The 24,445-nt window shown below is 37.0% G+C and overlaps 1 protein-coding gene across 1 annotated transcript in view; it reads left to right on the forward strand.

The window, feature by feature from the left end:
- Window positions 1–590: 590 nt before the first annotated feature.
- DARS1 (aspartyl-tRNA synthetase 1) overlaps window positions 591–24,445 on the forward strand; it is a 62,745-nt gene continuing 38,890 nt past the window's right edge. The window contains exons 1-4 of the mRNA XM_061135709.1: window positions 591–819; window positions 2,802–2,859; window positions 6,863–6,955; window positions 19,593–19,695. Coding sequence (XP_060991692.1) covers window positions 754–819; window positions 2,802–2,859; window positions 6,863–6,955; window positions 19,593–19,695 — 320 coding nt within the window. The 5' untranslated portion in view covers window positions 591–753. The remainder of the gene's footprint in view (window positions 820–2,801; window positions 2,860–6,862; window positions 6,956–19,592; window positions 19,696–24,445) is intronic.

A 24,445-nucleotide genomic window follows, 5' to 3' on the forward strand; every position in this document is an offset into this window, starting at 1 on the left:
CCCATTCCAGTACTCTTGCCCGGAAAATCCCATGGACGGAGGGGTGTGGCCGACTACAGTCCATGGGGTCGCAGAGCGTCGGACACGACTGAGCAACTTCACTTACACTTCACACATGACTTGGACACCAGTATTCAATCCTACCTCAACAAGCCATCTACCTATAACCCAGCACTCCTGTGTCCCACTACGTGGCAGCTTTTTCCGAAATCTGCCATGAGTCCAGGCAGCTACACTACCGCTGGGGAGTACTGACGGAGAAGTTCAAGGAAGGAAAAGTTCTGAGCGTGTGTGGATGTTTCAGCAAACAGTTTGCTCTCTGAGCGAGGAGGAGTAAATAGGGCTGAAAAGAGAACACAGTAGACTTCGCAGGTGGGATATGGCTGAAAAATCAATGAGTGGGAGAGCGTGCCAACTGGCATGCCCGGGACCTTTCCCCTCAGAGTCGATCTCGCGAAACTGTAATTAATTCCCGAGGAATTCCCGGGGATTTCCTCTAACTCCAGGCAAAGTCCCGTAGGGCGGGGCAAGAAAAGGAGACGCCGGCGCGCGGCCTTCAGCCTCCGGGATCTCGAGAGAACTGCGGTTATCGCGATCTTTCCGGAGCCGACACTCCACGCGGAGTCGGAGCTCGTGTGCTGTGACCGGAGTGCAGGGAAGGCGGAGACTGTGCGGGAGGGAGAAGCCCCTTTGGCCTGCCCTACGGAAGCCTGCGAGGGAGGGTGGTGATCGCTGCCCCGTCCAGTTGTCCAGATGCCCAGCGCCAACGCCAGCCGCAGGAGTCAGGAGAAGCCACGGGAGATCATGGACGCGGCGGAAGTGGGTTTCCTTCTTCTCCGGGCCTTGGAAGAACAGACCCTTGGGCCGGATCGCGCTGGGGAGCGGGGGGAGCGGGGGTTAGGGGGAGCGGGGGCCCTGGCCTCTGGATCCCTGGCGGCACTTTGTCTGCAGGCCATGGGCCTGGGGTCCGGGCGCCCGAAGCCTTCAACCGGACCTCCAGGGCCCTTGCCCGAGCACCTTAGCCAGATTCACTCCGGATCGCATTTCTCACTGGGGCGCCTGAAGGCATGGCTTACTAGAAGCGTTTCTCTGAGCTGGAGGGCGGGGGAGGGGGGCGCGGAGGGCGTGTAGTACCCACTGCCCCGGAAGTAGGAGCGGCCAGGTCAATCTTAAACCTCGTTGGGTTAGGCACGTACTTCACGTATTCCTCTCTTCCCCGGAAATTTTTAATGTCCACTGATAATCGATTTTTGCTCAGCACTCGTGTACCTTATGTTTTTCAAGTAATGACAGTACTTCGTAAAGCGATCTGCCACTATAATGACCGTTTTCCATGGGACAGCTTTAGAGAAAAGCTGTCATTTTTATTTCCTTTCTTAAGTAACCCAAGTGAGGTAGGTGGGGAAGTTTGTAGAGAATGCGTTTGAGATGAAGTGACCACAGATTATCTATGTAATTCATAATACCCCGTAGTCCATCAGTGCTTTTCAGAAATGAATGTTTGAAACCGTTCTACCAGTGATGTGTGCTCTTAATGAAATTGAGATTTCTACCTGGCTGCTAATTTTTCTATTGAGGAGATATCTCTGCATAAGGATATATCTGCATAAGGAATAGGTCATTTTAAAAACATCAGATGGAATAGGGTTGCTGAAATATGAACAGTACTAATAAGTGATCCCCTTTTTTCTTTTCACATACTGTAACCTTTTTATGCTGCCCTTCTACTACATTTTCTTTAAGGTGTATTTTTTTTTTAATTCCGAAAAAAAATTGTTCAGTAAGCACCTTAACATGTTGTCTGGTTTGTTTTGGTGTAAATGAAAAATCGAATATCTTCCAAATCTAAAGGAGAGGATTCCAACAGAGTGACAGAAATGAATTGTTTATTCACATCCTAAATTACCTTGAAGGAAACCATTTTTATGTATTCTTGATCTGATTAAGTATGTAAACTAGCAGTGTGCCTTTGCAAATAGTGTAGGTCTATAGATTATATAAGGTAGACATTGGGGCAGAGTTTTGTCACTATAGCTGGAAGGATCTTAAGAGATCATTTTCTCAGTAAAGTGAGATTAAAATAAAAGGCCACTTACCAATTTAATAAATATAGTTTGTTAATAATAGTCTAGACTCTAGGCCTCTTTTTTTCCTGTTCCTGGCTTAAAATCTGTAATGGGAATTTTGGTGTCATATTGTCAGTGTTGAAGCACTTGCAACCTGATATCATGAAGAGGTTTTAGAACAGGAAACTGGCAAATTTTTTGATGGTATTTTACAAAAGGAAAGTTGTAGTTAGCTTTTATCCAACATCTCTGATTTCTAAAAACTGGACATCTGGTGCTCAGAAAGCTTATCCCTAACTGTTGGTTCTCTTTGAATATCTCTTCCTGTAATAGGAAGTTAATAAAACTGTGGTATCTCATCCTTCTCCCTTCAAAAAGAGGAAATTTATAACCCTGCTTTGAAGTAGTTTAACCTCCTTTTTGAAGAAAGTAGTTAAGATGTGTTGTACATGTGTGTAAATTTTATTTGAGAATGCTGTTCTGTATGGTATATCAATCCAGGAGTGGTGATCTTCAAAATAAATTATCCAGAAGCTGGATACTTATCCTTTTTCTATGGAGTGCATATATAAATGATATGACATATTTCCACAGTTTAAAACTACTAGTTTGAATTAATAAAATAGTCCTGAAAGTTAAAATGAATTCATCTTTTTCTGTTGTGTTTCTGTGTTTATTAATACTATGCTATCAGTGTTTAAATAAAAAGTCATAATGTAAAAACTTTTTTTGTAGGATTATGCAAAAGAAAGATACGGAGTATCTTCAATGATACAATCACAAGAAAAACCAGGTTAGTAGTTATGTGATAATTTAAAAAGGCTTTTTTTACTTTCTAATTCCAGGAAAGCTCTTCATAAAGTTTTAAGTAAGTCTGACATAACTGAAAATATAACTCTGAAGACATAATTCTGAAAAACTTAAATGGCAAACTTATGCCATTGTTGTTATTATTTAGTTGCTAAGTTGCATCTGACTCTTTGTGACCCCAGGGACTGTAGCCAGCCAGGCTCCTCTGTCCATGGGATTTCCCAGGCAAGAATGGAGTGGGTTACCATTTCCTTCTCCAGGGAATCTTCCCAACCCAGGGATGGAACACACATCTCCTGTTTGGCAGGCAGATTCTTTACTACTGAGCCACCTTGAAAGTCCAAGCATATGCCATAACCCTGTGCAAACATTATCAATTTAGGGTCCCTAATCTAGAAAAGGAAGAAAATACATTAAATTAGTATATTTTAAGCTGTAAATTATATTAGAAAGATATTCCTAAGTGGTCATGTAAAAAGACTTGACCTGGCCTAGGAGATAAAAGATAGTTAATAGTAGCTTCTTTCTTCATATGCAGCCTTTTTTGCATGCCTCATGAAGCTACCTCTTTTAGTACCCTCCTTGACTTATATAAATATGTCTTTGAAAATGATTTAATTGTTTCTCTCAGACCTGTAAGTTTTCTATTTGTAAACATTTGTCTTCCTTTTATTTGTTTCTTTTTTGTGTCTATTTTTGTCTGTTTCTCTTTTTTTTTTCTAGTTTATATATGCAATTTCAACAAGTTTATCCTACTCAACTATTTAACAATCATTTTTCTTCTGGTAGACACCCCAAATTATGTCTTTCAAGCTTTGGTACACCTGCAGACCTTTAGGCTCTGGCCCATTGGAAGCACCAAGTACTTCTAATATATATGCCTGCCTGTGAATTTTATGCTTTGAAAATAATATACCCCAGGTCAGTTTTAATTGTTATTTTAGACTTAACTTACTGCATGGTCACAAATCACTTTTCCTCCCCAGCTTTGTTGGGAAAATGTGTAATGAAAGACCAAAATAGGTTGCTGAGAATAAACCATTTCCAAAAGATAAAGCTGGTGAAGTAAAATAATTGAGTATACAATGGTATAGGAGCAATATGCTATAGGAGAGGACCACTACCCCTGCCAGGACAAGCAGAAGAGGTCATGTGAGACTTTTTCTCAGCTTATCTGTCTTCCTGAACTGCACTTCCTTGAGTTCTAACATCAAAAATCTCACTGGAGTTTTACATAAGCCTCAGTCACCCTTTGGCCACAATTATTGTTCCCATTTAGCTATCAAATCCAGACTACTGTTATAACAGTAACTATGACAGTTATTAGCTTTCCCTACCAAAAGAAAGGTTAAACTACCTATGTAATCTGATTACACTAAATAACAGCAAAATTCTACCCTTGGTTTCACCTCTGTTAAAATCAGAAAATTTTGTTCAACATAAAATTATCTGTTTGCTTCCATTTCTCCAAAATTCTTTTATTCTAATGTGAGTGACTTAACTGTGGAGGACGTAGTAGGTTTTCAAATTGAAACCCTACTGCCACTAATCTTTGCCTTAGCCATTCATATTGGTGGGAGTGTGACATGCACCTCAGCCGTGTGTGGATACATTAAGGTTGAGAACTCCTATGCTAATTCATTGGAATGACACATGAAAGAGGGGCCATTATTCTTTCTTTTCCAAAGTACTATTAAAATTACTGTAATCATGATGCTTGCGTATAAGTCTATTCTTTTAGACTTTTTGTTTTGTTTTGAATTTTGATTGTCTAGTAAGTTGTTTGCTCTTTCAGTCTTGGCATTTTCAGATCTGTCTTTTAAAATATTATGTTACTATGTCTGTCTTTTCTCTTTCACACTTTTTTGTCTGAGTTTACACAGCAGACTTGGAAGTCAGCTTAACTTCTAAGGTCCATGTACAGAGTGTTAAAGAAAGCCTCTTGTGATGAGTAGTGCTTGAAAATTTCACATTCATTCTCTTTGCTTTTGGCAGTGAGAACCATGGATTCTCCTGTAAACCAAATTCTCTCTAAGCTGCATCTTTACTTCAAGAGATAAATTATAAATACATGTAGGCAAAGTAGGTGAAATATATTTATAATTTGATTTTTATTATAATATCCCCCACAAAAGTATTTTTAGTATTAGGGTAACTAGATTATACCAGCATGTGATGTTGACAGATTTGGTTACAGTCAAGCCACATAACCATTGAGACTTGAGATTTTTTATTATTCGTGATGTTCTAATATTCTATTAGAATATTTTTAATTAATGCTTACATCTTTTTCTTTAATACTGAAATTATTGCATATTTAGAACAATATCAAAATAATTTCTGGATCATGATTGCCTTGTATCACTATCTTCACACCATAGTTTTTTCACAGTTTTCCTGTTTGGGGGACTCGTACTTTGCGGTTAGTATTGGCGGACATGATTGTTGGGGCTCACTTATAGTCAAAAGGGGAATTTACTGATTCATGTAACAGTAAGAAACAAAGTACAAGATGGCATATGCCATGATAGGATTTAGAAGTTTGAACATTATTGATGGGGCTTTCAGTCTCTACTTCTGGCTCTGCTTCCGCTAGGCTATTGACCTCATTCTCCCATCCTGCAAATTCAGGTAGTAGGAAAGATGGTGGTTACAGCCCTGGGTCAATACTATCTCAGCTCAGTGACCTGGAGGAAGACTGCTTCATTCCCATTATCTGTATATTACATACCAGAAAAGGACTTTGATTGGCCTAGTTGAATACAGTCACTATATCCTGGGGAATGGGGTGCTATGACTGTCCAGGCCTGGCAGAGAGTCCCCTCATGTAGCTAGCTGACTTACATACTATGACAGGCAAGCAAAAATACCATGTCCACTCAGGCAGAGGCAGGTGAAGACAGGCTGTGTTTGGCTTTATAAGTCATTGAAATGTTCAGGAGATTTGCACTTTGAAATTATATTGACTCCACTGTAGATTGAATTATCAAGGGATTGCCAGTTAGAATGCTTTTGCTCTCATTTAGGCAAGATATAATATAGTACGTTGATTTAGAATGGTGGCAGTGAAGATGAAAGAGAATGGGATAGGTTTTAGAAGTATTTAGGTATTTAGGATATTCAATTCATACAACTTGAGGCAAATTGCATACAGAAGGTGATAGAGAAGGTGTTATCCCTCATACAGCGTGAGTAGGAATGTAAATTGGTTATAGCCACTATGGAGAACAGTACAGGGGTTCCTCAAAAAATTAAGAATAGAACTACCATGTAATATAGCAGTTCCACTTCTGGGTATTTATCTGAAGAATATGAAAGTACTAATCAAAATATATGTGCAAAATATATGTACTAATGTACTAATCAAAATATATGTGCAAAATATATATACTAGTCAAAATATATATGCAAAACATATGTACTAATGTATGTACTAATCAAAATACATGTACAAAATATATGTCCACCCTTATGTTACTGCAGCATTTTTTCCAGTAGCCAAAATATGAAAACACCCTATAAGTGCCTGTCGATAGATAAATAGATAAAGAAGACGTGGTATATATGTGTGGCATTAAAAAAGATGAAATCTTGCTTTTTGCAACAACATGGATGGAATACAAAAATTAATAAATGAGCAAACCAAACAACAAAACATAGAGCAGAGTAGTGGTTACTAGAGGGGAAGGAGCATGAGGGGAGGGTGAAATGGGTAATGGGGTCAAATCTGTGGTAATGTTTGGAAACTAAACTTTTGGTATTGAGCATGCTGTTAAGTATATAGAAGCTGAAATATAATGTTATACATATGAAGCATATGATGTTATAAACCAATAAAAAGAAAAGCAAAAGAAAAGAGTGTTCCTAGAGATGAGAATCATTTAAGATAATATCAAGTATTTACGTTAGCTATCAAACAAAGTAATTTTGATCTTGATCTCTTTGTAAATTCTGAATTACAAAATTGTTTCACTTTTTTGCTGCAGATCGAGTTTTGGTTCGAATTAGTGATTTGACAGTACAAAAAGCTGGTGAAGTTGTTTGGGTGCGTGCAAGGGTTCATACAAGCAGAGCTAAAGGTAAGATCGATTAGATGGTTACAGGTCTTTTGGTAATGACTGAGTTTTTATTTTGCAGATTTCTCATAAGGCAAAGCAGATCTTTAAAAACAAAACAGAAACACCTGTTTTCCTTCTTAAATCAATGTAAAATATTATTACATGGTTAATTTTAGGTTCTTATAATATATTCTTAATTTGGCCTTTCCATCATCAAAAAGTCTACAAACAATAAATGCTGGAGAGGGTATGGAGAAAAGGGAACCCTTTTGCACTGTTGGTGGGAATATAAATTGATACAGCCACTATGGAAGATGGTATGGAAATTTCCTTAAAAAACTAGGATTAAAGCCACCATATGACCCAGCAGTCCCATTCCTAGGTATATACCCTGAGAAAACCAAAATTGAAAAAGACACATGCACCCCATTGTTCATTGCAGCACTATTTATAATAACTAGAACATGGAAGCAACCTAGATGTCCATAAACAAATGAATGAATAAAGAAGTTGTGGTACATCTACAAACTGGAATATTACTCAGCCATAAAAAGGAACACATTTGAGTCAGTTCTAATGAGGTGGATGAATCTAGAGACTATTACACAGGGTGAAGTCAGAAAGAGAAAGATAAATATCATATACTAATGCATATATATGGAATCTAGAAAGATGGTACTGATAAATTTATTTACAAGGCAGCAGTGGAGACAGAATAGACTTATGGACATGGGGAGAGGGGAGGAGAGGCTGAGACGTAAGGAGAGAATAAAATGCAAACTTATATTACCATATGCAAAATAGATAGCCAATGGGAATATGCTGTATGTCTCAGGGAATTCAAGCAGGGTCTCTGTATCAACCTAGAGGGGTGGGATGGGGAGGGAGGGTCAAGAGGGAGGGGACATATGTACACCTACCGCTGATTCATGTTGATGTTTGACAGAAAACAAAATTCTATAAAGCAATTATCCTTCAATTAAAAAATAGTAATAATAATAATTTGGCCTTAAAACTCAGATGACATCTAAAACTTTAAGGTACTTTTCTAGAACCTCTCAAAAGTTTGATTTTTTGAAGTAAAGAGTTTTTGAGAAGTTTTTCTTTGTTAATATGAAAATATTCTAGCATTTGTAATATTTAGATAAGGAGAGAGAGAAGAGAGATACAGCTAGACTGAGTTGTCAAGTGGCCACTGGCTACATTTAGCTATTAAAATTAAAATTCTATAGCTCAGACATCAGCTGTATTTAGAGTGCTTAATAGCCAGAGTGGCTAGTGGCTTCCATATTGAACAGACAGGACAAATATAAAATATTTTTATCATTGTAGAAACTTCTGTTAGACAGTGCTAAGAATTTAGCGTTGACAACAGAAAAGAAATACTAGGGGAGTTTAGACAAACTTCAATTTCTTATGGAAACTAGTGTTCCAAATTGCCTGAAAGCATTAGTGACTCTCCTTAGTTTATAACTTTATACTTTTGGACACTTTTTCACCCTTGGTCATCCCCACAAACTTGTGAAATAGGCAGAATAGACATTGCTGTTCCTTGTAAGTGAGGAGAGTAAGGCTCAAAATGATAAAGCTACTTGCCCTAATTCTCATTGTAACTGGTGGAATATGAACAGAAATCAGAAACCTTTTAGGACACCTTCTGTTGCCCTAGCAGTTAATTTCTTCTATACTATTTAATACATTCTGTGTTACAACACTTCTTTTTATTTTAAAATATTTATTATTTAATTAATATAGGCCTATTATTTTAAAAATTCCAGCATTTTATACATATATATCTTAACAATCTCTGAATCACTTCTATGAAGAATTTGTCTATTCTTTCAGTATCCTCCCCCACATAGATGACTACTACTTGACTTTGAGAAAAATACTGGTAGAATTTTAATTTTTTAAAGAAATGTTGATTTGCCTTCATGAAAGATTGGGCCATTTATTCTACCAGCAGGTAATCACATTGTATTGTAATCCTTCACTTATTTGTCTTTCTCCCATTAGACGAGGAACCTTTGTTCTGTCCAAATTGGTACCTTGTTTCCTAAACACAGTTATATAGCAAATTAAAAGATAGAGTGCATGCTACCTGTAATCCTGAACCAACAGTACTTCCCTTCACACTCATCCAAAAAATAGAACAGTTTGAATATGAGAAAGGACAACTACAGTGAATTGAAACACATCAGATATGTTTAAATCCATAAGTTTATAATAAAGCTAAGGCAAACAAACAGAAAACCTAGTTGGTCATAAATAGAACAAGCTCATTATTTTCAAATCTGGTAAATACTGGAAGTGTCATTACTGTATGAATTATATATCACTGACCAACCAAATAGTAGATAATGGGGAGGTGTCCCTCTAAGTATCTAGCTAATAAAATGAAGAATATTAGAACATTGTTATTTTGCTCCCCAGTGAATATCTAGGTACTGATCATCAGTGATTGCTAACAACATATAATAGAGAGACAACCAGAAGTATTTTATGTCTGTTTATGAAAGAACACAACACCACCCAATGAAGTAGTCTTACCCAAAAAGTTATACCCACATCTCATTAAGCCTTTAGATCTAACTACCAACTTACAGGAAAGTTGTAGGACAAAGGAACATGTTAAACGACAATGCGGATACAGGCAGCAAAATCTAGACTGTAGTAAACTACCAGGCAAAAAAGGCCTGATCTCTTCAAGAAATAAATTGAACCAGGAGGAGGAGTCTATGGCTTAAAACAGATATATCTCTCAACTAATCACTTATTTAGATCCTAATTTAAATATATAGTTGAAAAGGCACTGAGACTGTTGAATATTTGAACATTGACTAGATAATTGGTGTTAAAAAAATTGTTCATTTTTTTCAAGTTGAGATAATACTGTCATAATATTATTTTTAAAAAGATATCTCTTATGGATCCATACCGAATTATATATGGGTGAAATAATAGAGAGTTTGCAGGAGTTTGCTTCAAAATAGTACAGAAATTGAGGGATAAGGCTGAAACAAATGGCTATGAATTGATTATTATTGAGTTACATGAGGATTTTAGGTAGGCATTGATATCATTTACAAATAATCATTTTGTCCTTTTCTTTCAAATGTTTATCTCATTTCTTGTTTCTCTCTGCAATAATTAGTAGATTCCCCAGTTTTGCAAGGATACTCACAATGAAGAATTTTTCAAGCAGTAGAGGTATAAAGAGTTATTTCATGTCTTTAGGTGTTCTGCATACAGTGTTACTAGGAAACAGTACCAAAGTTTAAAAAGTAGGTTAGAAGAAGTTTTCATCTAGTCCAAGTTTTCTGTTATCAGGAATAGGTGTTAAATTTTATCATTCCTTTTCCAGAAAAATTTTTCCCTCAAAATAGCATTGTGTTGAGCATATTTATATAGAGATTCAGTATACTCTCCTGTTTATTTTTTTGTTCATTGGAAATAATCAGTTGATCTTCATTATTCACAGATTGTGTATTTGCAAATTCACCTACTATAACATGTATTTGTAACCCCAAAATCAACACTTGGAGTGCTTTCACTGTCATTCACAGACATACCAGATATTCACATGAGCAGTGGTGAGAAATTTGAGTCTCCTAATATAGCATTTTCAGCTGAGGTTAAACACAGTGAAGCTCTGCCTTGTATCAGCTCTCGCAACAAGTGTCCTCTTTGCAGTCTATTTAATGCTACATTCTTCAGTTTTCTGCTTTATTTTGGTAGTTTAACTGTTTAAAATTGCCCCTGAAGCACAGTGCTGAAGTGTTCTCTGGTGTTCCTATATAAAAGAGAGCCCATAATATGTATTATGGAGACAATATGAATTATTAATAACTAAGTTTTGTCCCAGCATGAGTTATAGTGTTGTTGGACATGAGTTCTATGTTAATGAATCAACAATATATACTAAATAAGGTGTCTTTAAACAGAAATACACACAACAGATTTATATATTGTTGGACTAATAAAAATACCATGACCAGACGTGCACAGAAGCCTCACTCTATATTTCCCCTAGGAGCAGTGGTTCAGTATTTGCTAATTCATTGTTCCTAGTGGTTTTATAAAACGTGTGTATGCTCAGTTATTCAGTCATATCTGACTCTTTGCAACCCAAATGGAAAACATATAAGGCCACGAGTAGCAAGAACCAACTATATGTAATTGTATTGGTTTACAATAATGGATTTCTTAATGTTGAACCATTTTTGGATTCTTGTAATAAACTGAATTTGGTAAAGGAGTGGATAATATTCTTTTAGTATAGTACTAAACTAAATTTCAGTAATTTTGTTTTTGAATTTTCATTAATAGGTTTTCATAATTTTTACTTAGAAGATCCTACTTCGTTTTTAAGTTTGTATACATGTGTGTATGTAAGTTGTAAGTTATGCAGGTAATACACTAATGTTTTCACATGGATTTTTCAAAGAGTACAAATAATATTTTCCTTTTTCTTCTCTACTGCCTATCCTTTGCCCCAGCCTTTTCTATTAATTCTTAATAGTTTGTTCAGTGTCTTTCCCCCCAAATCTTTCTTTTTAATGCACATATGCACACACATACATGCATACATGATTTTGTTTTGTATGTGTTTTAATTTGTCTTATTTTATGTAGATGATACCATATTTGTACATGGTTTCTGTACCTCTTTTTTTAATTTTCAATTAACAGTGTTTCTTGGAAATACTTCCATATCGGTTACAGATCTACATAAGGCAGTATTTCTCCAAAGTAGATTTCAAGAAGTTAAATTGCTGGGTTGAAGCGTTGTCATACGCATGCTAACATTTTCCAGTACCAGATTACACTCCCGAAATGCTATACTCAGTTATACTCCCCCAAGTGTCTGACAGTACCACTTGCTTCACACTTGCCAGTAATGATTGTCAGTGCTTTTTATTTATGACAAGATTATTTGTAAAAGATAAATAAAATCTTTGAATTTCAGAATCCTGGTTGCTGCTACTCCCTTCTTCCTTACATGGAAAAATTATAAAGACAATAAATATGACTTATATGGAATCATTCATGTGTTTTAATTCCAGAAGTAGTAGCACATTAAAATTGGACTTAGAAAAACTACAAATGCTGTCAGTTTCAAGTAAAGTGCTGAAAAACCATGAATAAGGAAATTAAACTGTCAAAAGTATGACAGCTAGAATTCTCTTAAAGGGGGGAGCCTCTAGTCAGTTTATATAACAGATATTTGTATATTTTTTTCCTCAAATTAAGGGCAGTATTTTACATATTTTTAAAGATTACCAATCAGATTTCTCACAATAGGTTTATGTATCAAATCCCTAAAATCAAGAGTTTTATATAGAAGTGAGATGTTTTTAACTCTTAATGAAACATTTAGCATTAGTTTCTTTGTTTGTTTGTTTGTTTTTTCATTTATTTTTATTAGTTGGAGGCTAATTACTTTACAGTATTGTAGTGGTTTTTCCATATATTGACATGAATCAGCCATGGATTTACATGTGTTCCCCATCCCCATCCCATCCCTCTGGGTCTTCCCAGTGCACCAGCCCTGAGCACTTGTCTCATGCATCCAACCTGGGCTGGTGATCTGTTTCACTAGCATTAGTTTCTTCGATTGTGAAAGCTTAAGTGCTTATTGAAAGTAATTGAAATGGCTGATTCATGTGAATGTATGGCAAAAACCACCACAATATTGTAAAGTAATTAGCCTCCAATTAAAATTAATTAATTAATTAAAACAAATCTTGAAATAAAAAAAGTAATTGAAATATATATGATTCCTTTCAAATTTTATACATACTGCATGAAGTCATTGGCACAAGATTATTCTTCCTAAAACCTTAACTTATACTTCCAAAATAGCTGATTTATTTAGGTGGTCAGATAAAATTTTTATTTGTTGTTGTATTTAGTCGATAAGTCATGTCTGACCCTTTGCCACCCTCTGTGGACTATAGCCCGCCAGGCTCCTCTGTCCACGGGATTTTCCGGGCAAGAATACTGGAGTGGGTTGCCATTTCCTTCTCCAGGGGATCTTCCTGACCAAGGGATCAAACCCACATCTCCTGCATGGACAGGTGTATTTTTACCACTGAGTCACTAGAGAAACCCTTAGAATTTTTAATACCAAGAGTCAAAACGTCAACTTATATCCATATAAGAATATTTCAGGGAAAATAATAAGTGGAAAGTATTTTAAAACATATAGGTCTTTGTGGTTTATTCCATAATTGATTAACATAAGCAGTGAAGGAAGATGTTAATGTTGGGTGTTAGGAAGTGAAGATACATCATCTAATAAATTCAAGAGCTTGGCAAGCTAAAAGACAGTAGGAATAGATGAAAACTTAAGATTGCCTCACATCTTTGATAACTGGTTCTTCCACCAAGGCTTACTTCTTTATTGAGCCATCACTGAAGTGGAGATAAGAGCAAACCTTTTGTCTTGACTATGTACTGTGTTTGTTCTTCAGCTTAGAAATAAGGATTGCACTTGCTGCTATAAAGGAAGGCTTCCAACTTTACATTTTTCTAAAACAGTCCTCTTGTGTAAATTTAAGAAACTGCTTCTTCTAAAAACTTAAAAATAAAAGTGCAACCCAAATTTTTAACTGCTGAGGACTTAAACTTAAAATATTTAAAAATAGTGAATTCATTTTGCTGTTTCGAACATTGACTTTCCTTTCTTAAACTCACTTCTGACTGGGGCATTCCATGAAGGAAGATAAATTGTTGTTCAGTCACTCAGTCATCGCTTGACTCTTTGTGACCCCATGGACTACAGCATGCCAGGCTTCCCTCTCCCTTCGCTATCTCCCAGTTTGCTCAAACTCGTCCATTGAGTCATGATGCCATCCAACCATCTCATCCTCCGTCACTCCCTTCTCCTCTTGCCTTCAATCTTTCCCAGCATTAGGGTCATATATAGCAATTGATTAATCTGTCATATAAAGTTCTTGTACTAACTTAAGTAATGAGAACTCTTTGTTATACTGAGAAATTATGTCATTGCTTCTTAGAATAAAAAATAATATATTGCTATAGTATAAATTAACATCCTATAGTTCAAAAAGATGTAAGATGAAAATAGAGCTACACTATCATCCAGCAATCCCACTCCTGGGCATGTATCTAGAAAAGACAAAAACTAGTTCATAAAGATACATGCACACACCCCACTGTTCATAAGCAGCACTGTTTACACTAAGTAAGACATGGAAGCGGCCTAAGCGGCCATCACCAGGTAAATGGATAAAGAAGATGTGCCATGTATCTGCCTACCTGTTTTATCTATCTGCCTGTCTGTACTTTGCTGTACTCCTGAAATTAACACAGTGCTGTAGATCAACTGTTCTTCAGTTTTTAAAAAAGAAGAAAAATATAAATACCACAAATCTAGCTCCAGTCTATTCCTCTCCCCGCCCCCCAAAATAACCACTGTTGTTTCTTGTGTATTCTCTCAGGAAGAAAAGTGCATTTACAAGTACGAACATAGCCTTTGTTTTTAAATTTGTATAAACGAGTCACACATTCTGCCCCTTATTGTCACTCACCAGTGTCTATAGGAAAATGCCTTTTAGGACATTGAACTGAGCAGATGACGCTGTGCCGTGTATCACTGACCAGAGAACAAAGAAAGAACAATTGAGTTTACTGACACCCTTCAAGAACCTGGTGTCAAAAGCACTTGATAGAGGGGGTCTGAGTGGACAGCTCTGTTTACCAGGAAACCAGTACTGATTTTTTAAGTCTTTTAAAAATCTTTTTGAATGTACCATCAAGGTTCTAGTATTTGAAAGTGCTTTGAACACAGAAAACTTGGGACCATAGCATTAGAGTCCCATGTAGATCTGTTCTACTGGTGAAAATTACATAAATATGGGGTGATGTTGAACCTCACTTCTTTTATTTAAATAATGCTATTATGAACAGCTTTGTCAGTAAGATGTTGCCTATTTAATTTTCTTAACATACATCCTAAGAAACATATTTTTTGAATCAGAATATTTTAAGCCCATTGCCAAATTGATCTCTGAAAGCATTGTACAAGCCTATCTTGCGATCAACAAGTTATGAAGGAACGGTTTTCACTTAATTCTTCTGAGCATCGAATAATAGTGTATATTTTTAAATTTATTCTAGTATGAGATGTATGTGTCATAATCAGTATTTGTTTCAACTTACACTAGTTTCATTTCCAGTAACGTTTTTCTCCTTATGTTTACTTACCAGGGTGTTTTTCTTTTAGATTATTTGTTCAAGTCCATTATGCATTGGGATCTCAGTGTTCTTTACATATACATCTTTAAGATCTTTATGTATTAAAGATATTAACTCATACAGGTTATATGTCGTTCAGTAGATATTTTTCCCAGAGTGGTTTTTTTATTTTTATATGTAGGCATTCTATAATTTTCAAACTTAGAGTCCTCCCCTTTTCTATTGCATAGTTTAGTATTCAGTTCCATTTTCTTATTACTCAGTTTTTTAGTTTATCTCCTGAATTCCACTAGAATTAAAATCTCTTTGCCCTAATAGGGCATCTTCTCAGTTCTTTTTTATGCTGCATTGATCTGGCTGTTTCTGTACATTTTTACTTACTGTGGCTTTATACTATGCTGATGGTATTGGTCTCGGACTTCCCAGGTGGTGCAAGTTGTTAAGAACCCGCCTGCCAGTGCAGGAGACCTAAGAGACAAGGGTTCGATCCCTGGGTTGGGAAGATCGCCTGGAGAAGGGCATGGCAACCTACTCCAGTATTCTCACCTGGAGCATCCCATGGACAAAGGAGCCTGGCGGGTTCATAGAGTTGCAAAGAGTCGGACACGACTGAAGCGACTCACCATACATTGGTCTCACCTCCCCTTTCCTTTCATCTGTTGACTTTTTTTAAAAAAAAAAGATTTAAATTTTAAAATTACATAGAGTAATTACATCAGACATTAAAAGAGAACAGTGAACATTCTTTGCTTCACTCATAATCATTGATTTCATGATTTCTGTTTCGTAGCAGGCATGTTAGCTCTTAGGAGTACGTTTGCTTCTATGTCCTCCTAAGTACACAGTTCTGCTTACCTCCTGTGTTGAATCTGGAACATGGCCACAGTTTTCTTTTAACCCTTGCATTTCTTCTGTACCTTCATCTCTGACTTTATTGGTCTCTTAAAAATTATTTTTTCTGATTAAAAAAAACAGTGCATGCTTATTGTAGAAAGTTCAGAAAATACGAAGAACACAATAATGCTCCATGGTTTCACCATCCACTAGTAGCCACAGTTTTTGGTGTTTTTTTGTCCTATACAGTTTCATATTTTGGTGGGTTTTTTTATGCAGCCAATTTTAGTATCTCTTAAAATTATGATTGGCTTTATCACTTTGTTCACATAACAGTCTGGCATGAATGTCTAACAAATACATACTTTGTGTTCCCAGCACCCACCATAGTTTTTGGACATGGTGATCCAGCTGTGAAATAGAAATGGTCGTGCAGTGCATGCATGCTGTCATGTCTGACTCTGCGATCATGGACTATAGCCTGCCAGGCTCCTCTGTCCATGGAAGTTTCCAGGCAAGAATACTGGAGTGGTTGCCATTTCCTGCTTCATGGGATCTTTCCGACCCAGGGATCAAACCTTTGTCTTTTGTGTCTCCTGCATTGGCAGATAGGTTCTTTACCACTGGGGCCACCTGGGAAGCCAGTTTTCATAGTCCTCAAATAAGTAGGCAGTGGCAGTAGTGCTATTAGCAATAATAATAACAGTTAAAAGGTAGTAATACTAGTTTACAGTTAACATTAATTGGGTGTTTGTCACAATTATAAACTTATTATATAATCCTCAAGAGTATAGATGAAAATTCAAGAAAACCCCATGAGTAATATACTATTACTTTCTTCATTTTGCAGATGAATAACTGACACATAATTAATATTCTGGTAGGCCCCTTATAGGAAGTAACAGGATATGACCCCGTATCTTTTGATTTAAAAGCTTTTACTCTTTACCAGACCCTTGCACTGCATGTCACCCCTTAGGGCTAACCTAAAGACGTAGTCACCCTTTGTTAAGTACTGTGGAGCTCTCTGCTGTCTCCCAGGGTTTTTGTCTGGCATCGCAGTTCATCACAAGATTGCTTTGTAGTGCAGCCAGGTCAGTGCTGCCTCTGTCTGCACTATTAGAGCAGCTAAAATGTTTACTAAGTTGTGTACATTACCTTCTATTTCCTGTTAACATTCTGTTCTGAGTAGGCTAATATCTAGCTATAATAATCTTTATCAATTCAGCATCTTAAAAATCCCTTTGAATTTGTACAGCTCACGTAATTTTCTTTAAGATTTTGCTTAGAGCATCCCTTGAAGTCCAGTGGCTAAGAATCCACCTGCCAATGCAGGAAACACAGATTTGATTCCTAGCCCAAGAAGATCCCACATGCAGCCAGGCAACTAAGTCTGTGTGCCACAACTACTGAAGCTGCACTCCGGAGCCCACACACTGCAACTACTGAGCCCACACACCTAGAATCCATGCTCTGCAGCAGGAGAAGCCACCACAGGGAGAAGCCTGAACACTGCAACGAAGAGTAGCTTCCTCTCGCCACAACTTGAGAAAGAAAACCTGCAGCAACAAAGACCCAGTGCAGCCAAAAATAATTAAATAATTTTAAAAGAGAGAGATTGTACTTAGCAACTGGATCATACTCCAAAGGAAAGGGGCAATGGCATCTATGTAGTGTAAAAATATGTCAATCATACATGATTTGGAAGTCCATAGATTGTGTCTGTGTTGGCACTCTGCAGCCTTTTTTTAAACATCATGATTGCTGTCATATTTGCATTTCAAAACTGTATGTTGAAAGTATTAACTACAAGTCTGCTTGCATCTTTTGCTTTTTTAGGGGAGGGAGTGAGGGGCAAAGCTAATTCTCAGTGTAAAAGATAATTCTCATTTTAAAAAAACCCCAAAATCTTTTGATGTTTTGAAAGACAATCTGATGAGAAAAGTGGTCTGGAAATGATTTAACTTGTTTTATGAGGAAGTAGTGTCCCAAAATGTGATCAGAGACTTGTAAAAAGAATCTATTTTAGAAAAAAAGAGTTGCCACAAGGATGACTGGATCTATTATGAATATCCTTCAAAAGGTTAATAATAAGGAATGACAATTCCTTATGAAAGAAGAGAGAATCACCAGGCTCAGAATTACACAGAAATAATACTGGTTTTAGGGCATAAAGAGAATGATCTTTTATAGACAAAGTGAACTATTGGGGGTTAAAAAAAAGTGGAACAATTGTATAGGATGAAAGATTAGGAAGATCATAAAGAAAAAATGAGTAAAATAGAACATGAGATAAGCTAGTCTGTTATTCTAAATGCTCTTTAAAATGTACTTTGGAAGGAAATAAACCACCTGCAAAAAACATTTATGTTCCTATGACTAAGCACTGTATTAGTACTTTCATGGTTGCATCATTTGAGGCTCCTGTGATGCTTAGCCTAGTACCTTTGCCTATAGAATATACTAGCTTTGGGGAACCCTCTTACACTGTTGGTGGGAATGCAAACTAGTACAGCCACTGTGGAGAACAGTGTGGAGATTCCTTAAAAAACTGGAAATAGAACTGCCATATGACCCAGCAATACCACTCCTGGGCATACACACCGAGGAAACCAGATCTGAAAAAGACACGTGCACCCCATTGTTCACCGCAGCACTGTTTATAATTGCCAGGACATGGAAGCAACCTAGATGCCCATCAGCAGACGAATGGATAAGGAAGCTATGGTACATATACACAATGGAATATTACTCAGCCATTAAAAAGAATTCATTTGAATCAGTTCTAATGAGATGGATGAAGCTGGAGCCCCTTATACAGAGTGAAGTAAGCCAGAAAGATAAAGACCATTACAGTTTACTAACGCATATATATGGAATTTTAAAAGGATGGTAATGATAACCCAATATGCAAAACACAAAAAGAGACACAGATGTATAGAACAGACTTTGGGACTCTGTGGGAGAAGGCGAGGGTGGGATGTTCTGAGAGAATAGCATTGAAACAAGTATACCAGCAAGGGTGAAACAGATCACCAGCCCAGGTTGGATGCATGAGACAAGTGCTCAGGGCTGGTGCACTGGGAAGACCCAGAGGGATGGGATGGGGAGGGAGGTGGCAGGGGGGATCGGGATGGGGAACACATGTAAATCCATGGCTGATTCGTGTCAATGTATGGCAAAAACCACTACAATATTGTAAAGTAATTAGCCTCCAACTAATAAAAATTTAAAAAAAAAGAATATACTAGCTTTTGAATGGTGAAAGTGATCTGAAGTTACTTGAAATTTGTTTAGTAAGTACATACAATGACAAAATAATTCTCTTGATAAATAATGTTTTTTGAAATTGATGATTTGCCTACATCCTCAATAACATTTGTAAAGCATAGGAGGAACTTGGGTTTCTTTAAAGCCTGTCAATTGAGTATGAGTATTTTGGCTGTCAAAGCCAAATACTCACATGTATGGCCCTATTGAGTATAGTAAATTTGGACCCAATTTTTAAATAGGAAAACATTTTTCTTCTTTGTAAAACCTGAACTACATGTTGTAAAACTAGCATGTCCTTAATACACTTGTATACTTTTTGTCTTTTTCAGGAAAGCAGTGTTTCTTAGTCCTACGACAGCAGCAGTTTAATGTCCAGGCTCTTGTGGCGGTAGGAGACCATGCAAGCAAGCAGATGGTTAAATTTGCTGCCAAGTAAGTAAGCAATTATATCCTGTTGTCAGAATAAACAATGGTGGGAACCAAGACTCCCAGGGCTTTGGACCATTTTCATACATTAACATCAATGCTTCGTTTGTTTAAAAATGTAGTTAAATTGTCAGTTCAGTGTTGCTGAATATATTAAACTTACAAAAGAGAAAATATGGAGCACAAGCTTGAAATTCATTTGGAACTGCTGAAGCAGCACTCTCTACAGACAAGTCACATTTACTTTCAAGTAGAGTAACAAAAAGCCTGGCAGCCTCAACACTGCAAAGCAACTTTATTTTGTTGTGTTTGTTGAGCTTCATTTCCTCCCTCCCTTTCCTAGTGTAAGATTTGCATATTAAGCAACAAGTTTTCTAACTGAATAACAGAAGTGTTTAAAATAAGAGAATGGAAAAAAATAAATAAAATAAGAGAATGGAATTTTGCAAATGATTCCATCCTGAATGAAGTAAAACAATTGCTTTAACATGTCACAGCTTTTAACTTGAACACCAAAAGGGTTTTTGTTTTTTAAATAAGGCTTGCTTTCCCCCACCCCCCACCCCCCCACAAGAAGTATTACTTCCTGGCCCAGGGCTCCTGCAGAAGCTTATTGTTTGTTCAGTTTGTAAGGGGCAGGATATAGGATTAGGATATCTCTGCTCTTTATATGTATACACTTTAAAGATGAGTTAACACAGATAGAATTGTCAATTTTAGAACTGTAAAGAAACTAAAAGCTGATCTAATTTAATATTTTAATTTATGTTTGACCCTCCCTGACTCCCTCAGCACAGTGGTCTACATGTAGTGACTGCTTAGCAACTGGTTTTGGTTTACAGATTTATCAAATTTAGTTTGATTGTTTCATAACAATACCTGCCCTCTGGTTTAAAGACTCCAGCCCATTAATTACATCCGTTTACCTCTGATGAGCTCAGAGGTATCAGTACTAGTAGTACCGCTAGCCCCACCCATCCCTATCTCACAGTCCTGCTACTGAGAGACTGTCACTTTCATCTTTTCAACCTGTATCTTTTGGTGATTCATTTTGCTGTTTTCATCCCTAGTCTTTAAGGGTGTATGCTTGCGGGGGTGCCTTTGTCACCTAGCCTTTTTGGGTCAATCTGTATCCTATGAAGTAGGACATAAGTAAACTTGGTTCCTAGAAATAAACTATCTACAGTGAGGCTTCTGTAAGAGCCCCTGAAAACCACAGATGTATATGCTTAAATATACTGGAAAATACTGGGGGAAAGTCAGCTTCAAGTCAACAAACAACCTTCAGGACTTTGTTACAGGAAGGGGACCCATTTTAGGGCCTGAAAGTGGGCTCTTGGGTAACACTTGAATTGTCCAAGGAGACACACATGCTGACAAAGCAAGAGACTTTACTGGGAAGGGGTACCTGGGTGGAGAGCAGGAGGGGAAGGGAGCCCAGGGGAGGAGTGCTCTGAGTGCTTTCAGGCTCAGGTTTCATGGTGATGGGATTAGTTTCCCAGTTGTCTCTGGCGAATCATTCTGACTCAGGGTGCATTGCTTAGCCAAGAGGGATTCCAGCAAGGAGGATTCTGGGGGGTTGGTAGGATTTGTTGTGTCTCCTTTTGACTTTTCCCGAATTCTTCTGACTGATGGTGGTTTGTTCCTTGCCAGGACCTCCTGTCATAAAACAACTCACGCACATGGTTACAGTGGTGCCTGGTCAGGGTGGGTGGTTTCAGTCAGTGTTTCCTCTAACAGCTTCTGTCTTTTACATATTAAACTGGTTCTGAAAACTAATATATGAAGCTGACAGTTTGGGTTTTTTGTGTTTTTTTTTTAACTTTTTGTTTTGTCCTGGGGTATAACCAATTAACAATGTTTCAGGTGAACAGCAGAGGGGCTCAGCTATACATAGAGCTGACAGTTTTATATCAAATATATTTTTTATTTAAACTGCATTATAACCTCAGTATTACGTTCTTAAAAGATTAGCAGTCTGAAAGTCTTTTGAAAATCCCATTTGCTATTAATCACTTAAGAGTCATTCTAATATCAAGAGAACAGTAACTTCATTTGATGTCTTTAGAGGCAGACACATTAAAGTAGTCTACAAATAGTTACTTCTTATTTTGGATCTTCTCAGAAACTCCTGGAACTTGATGGGCTGACAGCCGTTGACCATATCAGTTGTCAACCGAAGCTTACCAGCTGGAAAACATACTTGCACACAGAACTTAGTTCACTGATGCCCTTATTTGTCATTTAGTTGCTAAGTCATGTCCAACTCTTGTGACCCCATGAACTGTAGCCCACCAGGCTCCTCTCTTCGTGGGTTTTCCCAGGCAAGAATACTGGAGGGGGTTACCATTTCCTTTTCCAAGGGATCTTCCCGACCCAGGGATTGAATCTTACTGCATTGGCAGACAGATTCTTTACCACTAAGCCACCTGGGAAGCAATGCCTTTATAATGAATGTTAAAGAAAGGCTTTCGTCTAAATGGTATAGTGTATGGGTGACCCTTTTTTTTCTTTTTAGAATAAGGGAAGAATTCAGATAATTTAACCTGGATTTCATAATCCTGAAGTGGATTAAACTCAGTCACGATCTATCGATAGACCTGATTTTAACCTTTTTCTTTCATTTTTGTTTTGGCTGCTTGCAACCCAGGGGTACTGGTTCTCTGACCAGGGATTGAACTGGGGCCCATCAGGCCTACAGCAGTGAAAGCACTGAATCACCAAGGAATTCTCAAGAGCTGATTTTAATCTTAATTCAGGTTTGACTATTAACCAGGACTTCCCTGGCGGCTCAGTCAGTAAAGAATCTGCCTGCAATGCAGGAGACCTGGGTTCAGTCCCTCAGTCGGGAAGATCCCCTGGACAAGGGAATGGCTACCCACTCCAGTACTCTTGCTTGGAGAATTTCAAGGACAGAGGAGCCTGGTGGGCTATAGTCCATGGGTCACAAAGAGTCGGACATGACTGAGCGACTTTCACTATTTCACTATCATGATGTGACTTTGATTTCTTTTCCTTTTTTTAAATTAATTAATTTATTTGTTTGGCTGTACCAGGTCTTAGTTGCAGTGTGCAGGATCTTTAGTTGCAGCATGTGGGATTTAGTTCCTCGACCAGGAATCGGACCCAAGCCCCCTGCATTGGGAGCATGGAGTTCACCACTGGACCACTAGGGAAGACTTGAATCCTTTTTTAAACCAGAAAAGAACATTAAAAAGAACATTTTTAATCCATTTAAAAAACTGCATTTTATATAATTAGCAATGTGTGGGAAAAGATGGTTTCATAATAAAGCTGTTGCAAATTATAAAGCCTTTAACTGGTTATATACAAGTGAATGGAGCCAATTTTATATAATAGGTTTAACATGTGGTACTTAAGTTGCGGTTATTTAACTTTTGGTGCTACTTACATGTTAAGGTATCTTGCCTGAGTAAGAATAAATGTGTTAATAGCTTTTGCTACCTTGTGAAAAAGGAAAATTCTCATGACTATGGTGAAAGATGATAAGCTTTTAATTTTATCTACAGTGGCCTCTTTTCTTTTTTATTTTAAAATAAAAATTTTAAAATGATTATCTTAAAGATACATAAAAAATACCATGCCATATCATTTTATAGGCTGACTTACAGAAAACTGCTGTGTAAATTGTGTTGATGCCAACTGAAGCCAGCAATATCCATGTTCTGTACAAATGAAGATTTCACTGTAGTTTGAAAAGTGACCTGCTAAGCGAGTTACTTGGTGGTACTTGGCAGTTAAGAAGTACTTACTTCTTAAGTCTGTGCTGCTCAGGCAGACTTATTGAATCCTATTTGCATCTGTATAGAGGCAGCAAATAACTAGTAGTACAATAGTTTCTATACTAGGGAAAATGTTTCTGTTTACAATTCTTGTATTTATCAGATTAGACACCTGTTTGATTCAGATATCAGTTAAGATACTACATTAGTGACTTTGACCGGAACACCATGGTTTTATAAAGTCATCTACTGATAAATTGTCATTCTTGGATTGCTCTTTGCAGTACTTTGGTTAATTGTGAGGCCTAATTATCCTGAACCAACCTCAGAGTTAATGTTTTATGTAATTGTGAACAAGCATTCTTTACATTACTAGTATTAAAAATACAGAAAAATTAAATCCAGAAGTGTACATGAGTCTACAGCTTTATACAGTAAACCAAATGTCAGAAATTTACTTTTAACAAACTTTAAAGTGATACTATTAATTTGAATTTTATGGTTTTTAATATTTGCTTTTATTTTCTTTAAAAATTCACCTTGAGGGGGAGTTCCCTAGCAGTCCCAAGGTAGAACTGCTCACTTTCACTGCCAAGGAGCCAGGTTCAATCTCTGGTCTGCAAACTAAGATAATCCCGCTGGCCGTGCAGCACAGCCAAAAAAAAAAAAAAAAACCAGACTGTAAAAATTCACTTCAATCTAAAGCTAAGGGCTATGACAATAAGGCATTTACTTCTATTAATTTTATATTTGTAGATATTTAAGTAACATGATAAAATTAAGTGTTCACTGAGGGTCCCTGATATAATAAAGAGAGACAACTGATCTATGCCACATTGAGTAATGCTTAATTCTTACCAAGCTTATTTAGAACTTAAAATTCCTGGGGTTTTGGTGAAGAAAATTAAGTTCACAAAATAAGTTATCATAGAACTACTAAGATGATGTAGAAACCAAACTGAAGTGCCAGTGAACAATGGAGTGTAATAGAGAGCTTGGAGACTTGGCTCCTT

The sequence above is a fragment of the Dama dama genome, chromosome 33 (assembly GCF_033118175.1).
Source record: "Dama dama isolate Ldn47 chromosome 33, ASM3311817v1, whole genome shotgun sequence".
NCBI classification, from domain to species: domain Eukaryota; kingdom Metazoa; phylum Chordata; class Mammalia; order Artiodactyla; family Cervidae; genus Dama; species Dama dama.